Here is an 11,076-nt window from a genome sequence, read left to right on the forward strand (position 1 = left end):
TTCGCGTGTGTCTAAGAACTGTTCAAATGCAGTTGCAGTGTGCTGTGTTGCTTGTTTTCTAGTGAGACTGTTGCAAGCTTTGCCAGGAATAATTACACATCTCGGGGCCCCAAGTGCTTCCGTACAGCTTCCATCCCCCCTCAAAATGTGAAGAATACCCCCAGAGACTGATCGTACCCCGTAGACCCTATAACTATAGACAGTAGAACCATACTAGCACTTGTCAGCCGGGGTCCCGACACCCCCAAAATGCGTGTCAACTGGAGAGAATGCTCATGCAAGGGCCATGCACAGAGGTGAGGGGGCTCCGTGAGACCTGGTGTGTTGGTGTCCTGGGGCTGCTGTAGCAACTTACCACAGACCAGGTGGGTTAGAACAACTGAAGGATGCTCTCTCACAGCTCTGGAGGCCAGACATCCAAAATCAAGGCATTGGGCGGGCCCTGCTCCCTCTGGAGGTTCTGGGAGGATCCCTCCTGCCCCGTCCAGCTTCTGGGGGTTGTTGGCCATCCCTGGCTCAGAGCTGCATCACCCCAGCCTGTGCCTGTCTTCACCTGGCCCCTTTCTGTGTCTCCAGTCTCCCTCCCCTAACTCATAGGGCACCCAAGCTTGAATCGGGGGCCACCTCAATCCAGGGTGACTCCCTCTCAAGACCTTTAACTTCATTACATCTACAAAAACCCTATTTGCCAAAGGTCACAGTCACAGGTTCCAGAGGGACGTATCCTTGGAGGCCACCCTTCCACCCACCACACCTGGTGAGGCACCCTGGACGGACAAGAGCCAGGGCCTCGACCTGCCAGGCTGCAGGGAGCAGGGTGGGGCCCCCGCACTCCCAATGCTTGATGAGTGCCAGAGCCGCTGGCTAGGAGGTGTGCCGGGCGGGAGCCGCAGCCCCCGAGGAGCCCAGCTACTGCCACTCCATGACGTGGGAAGCTGGGGGACGGCACCCCTCGGGACTGACCTCCTGGGCCCAGAGCAGGGCGGGTGCAGACCAAGCAGCCCCACGGGCACCGCCCTCCCTGACAGCCTCGCGGGCACCTAAGCCAGCTCCCCGTCCCGGCGCCTCTCATTCCAGGCGGTCGACTATGAGCTGAACAGAGCGTTCATGCTGACCGTGATGGTGTCCAACCAGGCGCCCCTGGCCAGCGGGATCCAGATGTCCTTCCAGTCCACAGCGGGGGTGACCATCTCAGTCATGGACATCAACGAGGCCCCCTACTTCCCCTCGAACCACAAGCTGATCCGCCTGGAGGAGGGCGTGCCCACCGGCACCGTGCTCACCACGTTTTCAGCAGTGGACCCTGACCGGTTCATGCAGCAGGCCGTGAGGTGGGCCCTCAGAGCACCCTCGGGCCCTGGGAAAGGGGAGCCCCGTCTTCCATAGAGAAGAGTCCTGAATGCCCAGTGAAACCTGCAACCCAGAAGTCCCGGGTGGGTGCTTAGGGGCATCCCCGACTTGTGGTGTCCCCAGGCAGGGAAGCCCAGTCTGGGGACAGCTGGCATCACCGGCCGCCAGGCTGCCCTGACACGAGACGGTGGGAAAAGCCTGAAGGACATTCAGCCGCATCTAGAGTCGGGCTGGGTCCTGACCCCGCTTGACACTCCTGCGCTTATGAGTCTGTGAGTCACCGGCGCCCTCTGCCCCTCGTCTCCCCGCCTGTAAAGGGGGCGATGGGAGAATCTGCCTCCCAGGGTCCTTGTGAGGTTAAATAGCCCGTTCTCCTTGGAGACTTCCAGCCGCCGTGGTCACCGTCCCACGTGGGAGGACCCCGTGCAGGGCTTCAGGGAAGGACGCCCACCCCCACCCCGCGCGAGCTCGGCAGGAGGGCAGCCAGGAGGGGCTCCCGCAGCCCCTCGCCTCACCCCTCCCCTCCCTCCCCCGCAGATACTCAAAGCTGTCGGACCCAGCGAACTGGCTGCACATTAATGCCACCAACGGTCAGATCAGCACGGCGGCCGTCCTCGACCGCGAGTCTCTCTACGTCAAAAACAACGCCTATGAGGCCACCTTCCTGGCAGCTGACAACGGTGCGCCCAGGGGCAGGGAGACACGGGGGGGCCCGCCCTCGCCCTCGCCCTCGCCCTCGCCCTCGCCCTCGCCCTCACCCATTCGAAGCCCTGGGCTTGGTGCTTCTTCACTGATGCAGGCGCCCAGGTCATTTGCTCGTGTGGGCGCCAGGGGAGCTGGGCACTGTTACTACCACTGTTACAGCTCCCTGGGCTCCTGCCATGTGCCAGGCTCTATCCATCAGTGAGCAAAACAGACAAGAGCCTTCTCCTTTGCATGGGTGACATTCTAGAGGCCAGTGTGTCAGCTTGAACCAGGTTTGTCTGCATAGTAATTACAGCAATCTTAACAAGATGGAGGTTTACTTTCTGCCACATAAAAGAAGACTGGAAGCAGGCAGCCCAGGGTCAGGTATGAGAAACCAAGCTCACTCTGGCCACTCCCATGTCCTTGGCAAAAGCTGCAGCATACGGCCCAGAGCAGCTGCTGGTGCTCCAGCCATCGTGACCACATTCTGGCAAACAGGAGGAGGGGGAGGCCAAGGGCACATCCCAGCCCTTCTAAGGACTTCCACTCACAGCTCATGAAAGCCAGAACTCAGTCACGAAGCCACGTCTCACTGCAAGGGATGCTGAGGAATGTCGTCTTCTGGTTGGGCAGTGATGAGCCCAGGTGAAGTTTGGGGCTTTAGTTCTTTTATTAAGGAACGAAGAGGAAATGGATATTAGGGACAACTCAGCAGTCTCTGCCCCAGGGAGACGAGTGTGAAACAAACCAGCCAGACAATTTCAGGGAACGGGAGGTGCCGGAAAAGAACCAAATGGAGGATGGGAGAGTGGCCGGGGTCTCCTGCTGCACTGCTGGCTATGAGTGACCTGCTGTGGGTCCAGGACCTGCAGGATTAGAAGGACAAGCCAGGGGAAGATGGGGCGGGGAGGGGCATCCCGGAGTCAGGAAAGGGCACTCACAAAGGCCCCGTGCCAGGCCCATGCCACGTGGGTTCTGGGATCAGCTGCATAAAGCAAGCTTCAGGAGCTAGAGTAGCCGCTACACAAACGTTTGGTCAACAGCAGCTGGAAGCTGGGACCTGGTGACCATCCCGCAGCCCCCTGCCCACCTCCCTCACCCCGCGGGATCCACAGAGGCCCAGCACCTCAGCCAGCCACGATGAGTGCCAGGCCCTGGTCGGGGAAAGCTGCTCTGAGCAGCAGCTAGAGCACTGAGATTAGATTAGAACGTGATTTTAATGCATCGGTGGCCAGAGCAGTGGAAAGCACGAGGAAGACACCAGAAACGGAGCACAAGTCCCGCTCGCATTAATAGAACCCGTCTGTGCTTCTCGTGACTGTGAGCTGTGTCATCGGCCACCTATCACATCAGGCACCAAGCTGCGTCGCCTTGAACGTGCTTTGATGCATTTCCTGGGAGATCACAGACGCACTATGGGATGGATGTCTTACATGCTCTGCCTGCCTCAGCCAAGAAACGCAGTCGTCAATGACGGGTCAGAGTTGCCATCAAAGGGCAGGGCCACGGTCAGAACACGGAGGACAGACAGCCCACCTCTGGCCACTCAGCGCTGGTCCACCCCCACTGTGCACCTGGGCCGAGGCAGGGGCTGGGTGTTGGCGGGGTGGGGGGGGGGGGGGTTGGGGACGGGACAGCCACACGTGGGCAGGCATGTGCAGTTCCTGTGTGAGTGCAACTGAGTGGCTGCATGTGTCACGTGGCAGAGTGTCTGTGCACGTGGGGCTGCGGCCAGCTGGGGTCCGTCCTGGGTGGGGCTGCGGCCAGCTGGGGTCCGCCCTGGGTGGGGCTGGGGTCTGCCCTGGGTGGGGCTGGGGTCCGTCCTGGGTCGGGCTGGGGTCCGCCCTGGGCGGGGCTGGGGGTCCGTCCTGGGTGGGGCTGGGGTCCGTCCTGGGTGGGGCTGCGGTCAGCTGGGGTCCGCCCTGGGTGGGGCTGGGGTCCGTCCTGGGTGGGGCTGGGGTCCGCCCTGGGTGGGGCTGGGGTCCGTCCTGGGTGGGGCTGGGGTCCGTCCTGGGTGGGGCTGGGGGTCTGTCCTGGGTGGGGCTGGGGTCCGCCCTGGGCGGGGCTGGGGGTCCGTCCTGGGTGGGGCTGGGGTCCGCCCTGGGTGGGGCTGGGGTCCGTCCTGGGTGGGGCTGGGGTCCGTCCTGGGTGGGGCTGGGGGTCTGTCCTGGGTGGGGCTGGGGTCCGTCCTGGGTGGGGCTGGGGGTCCGTCCTGGGTGGGGCTGGGGTCCGTCCTGGGTGGGGCTGGGGTCCGTCCTGGGTGGGGCTGGGGCGTGGTCCCATGCACACTGTACGTCTGTGGTCATGGAGCCCAGGAGTGACCCGTGTGATCACCCGTGTCCGGCCCACAGGGATCCCTCCGGCCAGCGGCACCGGGACCCTCCAGATCTATCTCATCGACATCAATGACAACGCCCCCGAGCTGCTGCCCAAGGAGGCGCAGATCTGTGAGAAGCCCAGCCTGAACACCATCAACATCACGGCGGCTGACGCGGACGTCGACCCCAACATCGGCCCCTACGTCTTCGAGCTGCCCTTCGTTCCAGCGAGCGTGCGGAAGAACTGGACCATCACCCGCCTCAATGGTAAGCCTGCCTCGGGCACCAGCCCACTGGCACCCCTGCCAGTGGGAAAATCGGACTGAGTCTAGGGTGCAGGCCCCCAGGGGCCCGTCACCCCTTCACAGGAGGGTCGCGCAGCCCCTTCCTGTGGGGTGGGGGCCCCTGCCTGCTCCGGGGCTCTGCCGCCAAGGAGGCCCCCAGGGCAGGCCCCAATCTCATCATTTTAACAAGCTCAGCCTTGACCATCCCAGTGGCTGTAACTGCAGACCACTTCCTATGCCATCACCAAATGATGGGACGGACCCTAACCAACATATTTCCTGAGGGCACTTTCCTAGCTGTGGCCTTGGTAGAAAGGGCATCCAAGTTCTGAAGTTCTGATAGCATTTGCTTGTTCCCCAAGCCCTTACCAACACTGAACATTGTTTTAAAAAGCGTTTTTCCAATTCTTTTAGCGAAAATCACTGTTTCCACTTGTATCTTTTGACTACCAGTGGGCATTTTTTCATGTATTTATTGGCCATTTGTTGCTTCTGTGAACCATCTGTTCAACATCCTTGCCTATCTTTCTTTGAAAATGGGGTTTTTTCCTAATTGATTTGGTCGAACTCTTTATATGTTAAGGAAATGATTTCATCATTCTTCGTGTTGTAACTGCTCTATTTCTTTTTTTTTTTTTCTGGGCTGCGTTGGGTCTTCGTTGCTGCGCGCGGGCTTTTCTCTAGTTGCAGCGAGCGGGGGCTGCTCTTCATGGCAGCGCGTGGGCTTCTCGTCGTGGTGGCTTCTCATTGCGGAGCACGGGCTCTAGGCACCTGGGCTTCTGTAGTTGTGGCACATGGGCTCAGTAGTTGCAGCACGCAGGCTCTGGAGCGCAGGCTCGGTAGTTGTGGCGCGTGGACTTAGTTGCCCCGCAGCATGTGGGATCTTCCCGCACCAGGGCTCGAACCCGTGTCCCCTGCATCCGCAGGCGGATTCTTAACCACTGCGCCACCAGGGAAGGCCAACTGCTCTATTCTTGAATTGCCAACGTCTCAACCTGACGGTATGATGCAGGGTGTGTGTGCGCACGTCTAGGTGTGTCTTAGCCAAGCAGGCGTGTTAGATGTTCCCACTATCAGTCTTTGCCTCCGTTAGTCTCGCTCAGAAAGGAGGGCGGGCTGCTCAGTGAGTGGAGCCCGTCCCGTCACTCGCACCAGGTGACTACGCCCAGCTCAGCCTGCGCATCCTGTACCTGGAGGCCGGAGTGTACGACGTCCCCATCGTCGTCACGGACTCGGGGAACCCGCCCCTGTCCAATACGTCCATCATCAAAGTCAAGGTGTGCCCGTGCGACGAGAACGGCGACTGCACCACCGTGGGCGCGGTGGCAGCAGCCGGGCTGGGCACGGGCGCCATCGTGGCCATCCTCGGCTGCATCGTGGTCCTGCTCAGTGAGTGCGGCTGCTCCTGGGGTGGCGGGTGGAGGGGCCCGGGTCTGCCCACGGCCCCGTCTCCTGGCCCCGCTCTACCTGCCAGGAGACTTCCAGAAGCCCAGCCCAACCGGGTGCCCGCTAGCGGACACAGGCGCTCGCAGCCACACGTGCGCGCCCTCCCGCGTATGCGCCCTCGTGCGGACACACGCACACCTGCTCACGGGTGCCCCCGCCCCACAGCCATGGTCCTGCTGTTCGTCGTGTGGAGGAGGCGGCGGGAGAAGGAGCGGCACACGAAGCAGCTGCTCATCGACCCCGAGGACGACGTACGCGACAACATCCTCAAGTACGACGAGGAAGGGGGCGGCGAGGAGGACCAGGTGAGGCCCGCGCCCGGGGAGGGTGGGCCTGGGGCGCTGCCCAGCTGGTCACTGGGGACTCAGGGCAAGCCTTAGCCCATAAAAGCTTAGTGACCACCCCCCGTGGAGTGGGCGTTCCCAGGAACGCACGAGGGATGTGGTGGCAGCTGAGCGGATGGGGAAGGGGTTGACCCCGGGGGAGGCAGCAGGGGGCACAGACCCCACATGTGCCTTGAGGACGGGCAGGATTCGGATGAACAGGTGGGGTGAGCATTTCAGGAAGGACAGACCAGGTGAGGGGCCAGGACGGGGGGCCCGGAATAGGTCAATGGATATGCTCAGAGCCCAGTCACAGAACACGATGAGGACGCGCCCCACGACTTATCTGGTGTCTCTGCCTGGTACGCCCCCTGCCCGGACTGCCTTTCCTGACTCCCCTGCCCGCCCCCCCAGGACTACGACCTCAGCCAGCTGCAGCAGCCGGAGGCCGTGGAGCATGTGCTGAGCAAGGCCCCCGGGGTGCGGCGGGTGGACGAGCGGCCGGTGGGCGCCGAGCCCCAGTACCCGGCCAGGCCGGTGGTGCCCCACCCAGGAGACATCGGGGACTTCATCAGCGAGGTGGGTAGCCCGGCAGTGCCGGGGGCGCAGACCTGCTAACACAGACAAGAAGAAGCCCGCTTCTCTGGAGCCCGGTGCTGGGCTGAGCAGGGAGATCCAGACCTGGGATCACGCCGGCCGTGCTGCTGCCGCCGGCGGGGAGCCCTGGGCTGAGCTCCTCGGTTTAGTATCCCCGCTGCAGAAGGACTAACCTGCCCCCGCCCCCGGTGAGGACAAACACGCAGGGCTTAGCAAGACTGTTGGAACTTGAGGCCACAGTCCAGGCAAGAACAGGAAGGGGACCAGCACGGTGGCTCTAACCCCAGACTCCTGTCTGCAGCGATATGGAGAGGCCTCCGCAGCGTCCACTCAACCCCGATGACCAGACGCGCAGGCTGCCCCCTCCCCACTCCACACACACACACACACACAGGGCACCGGGGACGGCCTGGGAGGTGAGCGTCATTCCAGAGCTGCCACCTGACCACATGGCCGTGTCACCCATCCTAACGCCTGGGCTCTGGAGACCATGTAGCATCAGAGTCCCAGCCGACAGCGTCCCTCTGATCATCCCCTTGGCAAGAAAAGCTGACCCACCTCTTGAAGCTGAGCCCAAGGTGCCCAACTGACACGTCCAAGGGCGTCAAGAGCGCGCCTCCCACCTCTGCTCCCATCCTCCCGTGCGGTAAAGCCGAGGGACAGCATGAGCCAGGGTGCGTGGCTGCACCCCAGACGCTCTCCCCCACCGCCAGCTGCTGCGGCCCGGAGAGCCAGTACCTCCGCGCCCACCGTGGCTCCCACAGACGGGATGCCTTCCATGCCCCGTGTAGCCAGCGTGGGTCCCTGCGGATTTACCACCCATCTCTAACACGACTGTACTTTGAGAGGGGCTGACAACACTTCTTTCTCCACCTGTGTCAGAACCGGACTTTAAAAGGGTTTATTTAAACAGAATAGAACCCAGGGAGTGGTCTAGCAGAGACACAAAAGAGATTTCTCAGAACATTCCCCGAAACAGACCGTGTCTCAGGCCGTAAATGAGATTTTTATGACTGCCCAAAAGCCAATTCAGCTTAGACAACATTTACCATCTACAGTGTAATAAAATGTTTAAAACTCCAAAAACTACGTCCTCCCTGATCGACAATCAAAGGCCCACTTTTAAACAACTTAGAGGAAAGCAAAAATGGAAATGACCAACCATTCCGTACTGAATAATGGAAAAGGTACTCCCCTCCCTAACGAGGGCAGGCTTAGGCAGTGACCAGCACAGGCCCCCGGGCCGTCCTGCGGGAGACCCCTGGAGCCGGCGGGGAGCCCTCCAAGCTGTCCCGCCCCCCGGGGGGAGGGAGCAGGGAGGTGTGTCCACCCCTCCCACGGTCCCCGGGTGGGAGCTGCCAGGGGCACCCTTGGCCAGTGGCCCCAGCATCAGGCACTGGGGGAAAGGGGCCGGGGCACGGGCAGGGGCTCCAGCCACACCTGCTACATCCCCTTTGCTCCCGCGTACAGTTACGGTAACAACTTCAGGTGTCTTGACACCCACCCCGGGTTCCCCTCCCTGTGGCAACAACCAGGGACTCGTGGAGGCCGGCCTCTCGCACAGGCCCCGGCCGGCCCTCTGCCTGGCTGTGTGCGCTGCCCCCAGGCCTCTTGCACAGCTCATTCTGCAAACACTGCGCCCCTACTCGGGCCTCTGAGGCGCCTTTCACTGACATGCAGGAGCACTTATTGAGCACCTGCTGCATACAAGGCCCCATCACTGCGCCTCCCCAACCTGCCTCCCCAGCTCCGCTCCTGGGCGCCCCTCTGCCCCCGGCCCTGCACCCTAACCCGTGTCTCCACGGCCCCCAGGGACTCCGCGCAGCCGACAACGACCCCACAGCGCCGCCCTACGACTCGCTGCTGGTCTTCGACTACGAGGGCAGCGGGTCCACCGCGGGCTCCGTCAGCTCCCTGGACTCATCCAGCTCCGGGGACCAGGACTACGAATACCTGAACGACTGGGGGCCCAGGTTCAGGAAGCTGGCGGACATGTACGGAGGCGGCCAGGAGGACTAAGCGGCCCCGCCCCAGACGAGGCGAGAGCAGCGCTCGGACGTACGGGAGCAGACGGCGGGCCTTCCCGACTCCCGCGGCCGCGCCACTCGGCGGCGTGTGAGGGGTCCCCGCCCGCCCCTCGCCCTGAGCTGTCTGGCACGGACACTTGTCAGCCCGCGGCCGCCCCCGGCGCGGTAGGCAACTCGGCACTAAGGAGAGCAGAGGCACTGCCCGAAGCTGAATCTCCTAGGACAGAAGCACTGTTTAAAACAAAGTGAAAGTGCCTTTCGGTACATGTCAGATGCCCTCCCACTCAGGAGCGTCCCCCCAGCCAGTCCTGAGCGCCCCCAGCCCCGGCCAGTCCCAGCTCTGAAGTCACGAATTAAGGAATTGCGGGGAATGTGTCCTTTTTTCCCATCTCCTATCAAGAAAAAATGTGGCTGACGCACCTGACAATTGACAAAGAAAAACAATTTGGGGTCCAAACGCCATAAGCCTTGAGTGCTCACACTTTGCACAGTTGGGGTCTCCCGGGCCCCCTGGGGGTCCCCGAGGCCGGAGGCCCCACCTTCAGCTCCTGGAGCACCAAGTCCGCCGGGGCAGGCCAAGCCGGTGGACCAAAGGCCCGCTGTACAGCTGGGCTTCCGCAGAAGCGTGCCGCCCCCGACTCCCAGATGCCGGAAACAGCTGGGCAGCTGGGGTTCCCAGGGGCTGTCCCTGAGGCTCCCCCATCTCTGCCCTTGGCCACCCCCAGGGCCCCCCAATCACGAGGCCTCCCCCAGGGCCAACTGTGACCCTGAATGCCACCCAGGTCCCCACTGCCTTTGGTCCGGGAGAGTACGGTGTCCCAGGAAACCACAAGCAGAACCGGCCGGCAATGCCACCAAAGCCTGGCATGAGCCCTCCACCCCTCTAGATTAGACTCCCGAGGGACCCTGTCAGAGGCCCGGCGGACACTCACCAGTCCAAACCCCCGAAGGCTCTGGACGCGTCTGGCCACCGGCGGGGCGTGCGGACTGCAGGGAGAGCCGATTCTCACCGGGGTCCCAGGAGGCTGGAGACGACCAGGGAGGACTGGCGGGCTCCTCCCTGCCCTGCTTCTCTGGACCAGAGTTTCTGATGCTCGTGAGCTGATGCGGACGGCTAAGGTCGGCTCCGAACGCCGGGACAGCACCGTCGTCGCTGTGCCCTCTGTCCCACACGTGCGTCTTACCGCATCCGCCAGAAACAGTCTCCTTTCCTTTGGACCCGTGGCAGCAGCCAGCAGCTGCAGGGCCAGGTAGCTGCTTGAGCTCTCAGAACTGGCTGTGCCTCCTGCGGGGCAGTCTGACCCCCAAGCCAGACTCCAGAGTCAGCTCCACAGCGCAGCAAGGAGCCCCCTGCTGTGCCTGTCCGCGGCTGCGTGAGAAGAGGCGCTGGGGCAGCCCTTCACCCAGCATCTCCCAGGGACCTCCATTCTGGGTGTGAAGGCGCCTCAGGCCGGCAGGACAGCCACCTCCTGGGGAATCCTTGCCTGCTCTCGGGCTCCCCAGGGAGGGGCCTGGGCTGCCGCTGGCCCCAGGCAGGACTTGGTGTCGGAGCCCCACCTCACACCTGCTCCTGGGGCCAGGGGAGGCCTCGGGAGGGCAGGGGCGGGGTTTCACACGCTCCCCGTGCCCTCCGCCGGGGGGTCTCTCTCCGATCCACTCCCCAGCCCACAGCCTGCCCTGGTGCCACGGTCATCCTCTTTTCTAAACAGCCTCGGCCTCACAGATGAGCTTGAGTGTACACGTGTGTGCGCAGTCCGCGTGGGTGTGTCCCCCCTGGACGTCAGGCTTCTTCCCCAAACCAAACGCATCACTAATTCCATCCACCCTCCCGGAGCTGAGCTGAGCTGAGCTGAGCTGAGCTGAGCTGGGGAGACGGGCTCCGGCCTGTGGCCTGAGGGAGGCCCGTGCTGGGCTCCGTCCATCCTGACCTCGTCCATGACTCCTGGGGAGGGACGCGTGGATGGAGGCAGTGGTCACCGGTGTCACATGCCGATGCCCCTACGCAGACTGCGGTCTCCCAGACGTGGCGGGCGGCGTGGCCTGC

The 11,076-nt window shown here is 62.8% G+C and overlaps 1 protein-coding gene across 2 annotated transcripts in view; it reads left to right on the forward strand.

Annotated features, from left to right (window-relative positions):
* The window catches only part of CDH4 (cadherin 4), a 555,299-nt gene extending 546,275 nt beyond the window's left edge, over positions 1–9,024 (forward strand). For both annotated transcript variants that reach the window (XM_065893694.1, XM_065893693.1), the window contains 7 exons: positions 1,078–1,331; positions 1,888–2,030; positions 4,389–4,622; positions 5,795–6,028; positions 6,251–6,390; positions 6,823–6,987; positions 8,818–9,024. In XM_065893694.1, the coding sequence (XP_065749766.1) occupies positions 1,078–1,331; positions 1,888–2,030; positions 4,389–4,622; positions 5,795–6,028; positions 6,251–6,390; positions 6,823–6,987; positions 8,818–9,024 (1,377 nt within the window). The remainder of the gene's footprint in view (positions 1–1,077; positions 1,332–1,887; positions 2,031–4,388; positions 4,623–5,794; positions 6,029–6,250; positions 6,391–6,822; positions 6,988–8,817) is intronic.
* The last annotated feature ends 2,052 nt before the right edge of the window (positions 9,025–11,076 follow it).

Source organism: Phocoena phocoena, chromosome 15 (genome assembly GCF_963924675.1).
Source record: "Phocoena phocoena chromosome 15, mPhoPho1.1, whole genome shotgun sequence".
In the NCBI taxonomy this organism is placed as follows: Eukaryota; Metazoa; Chordata; class Mammalia; order Artiodactyla; family Phocoenidae; genus Phocoena; species Phocoena phocoena.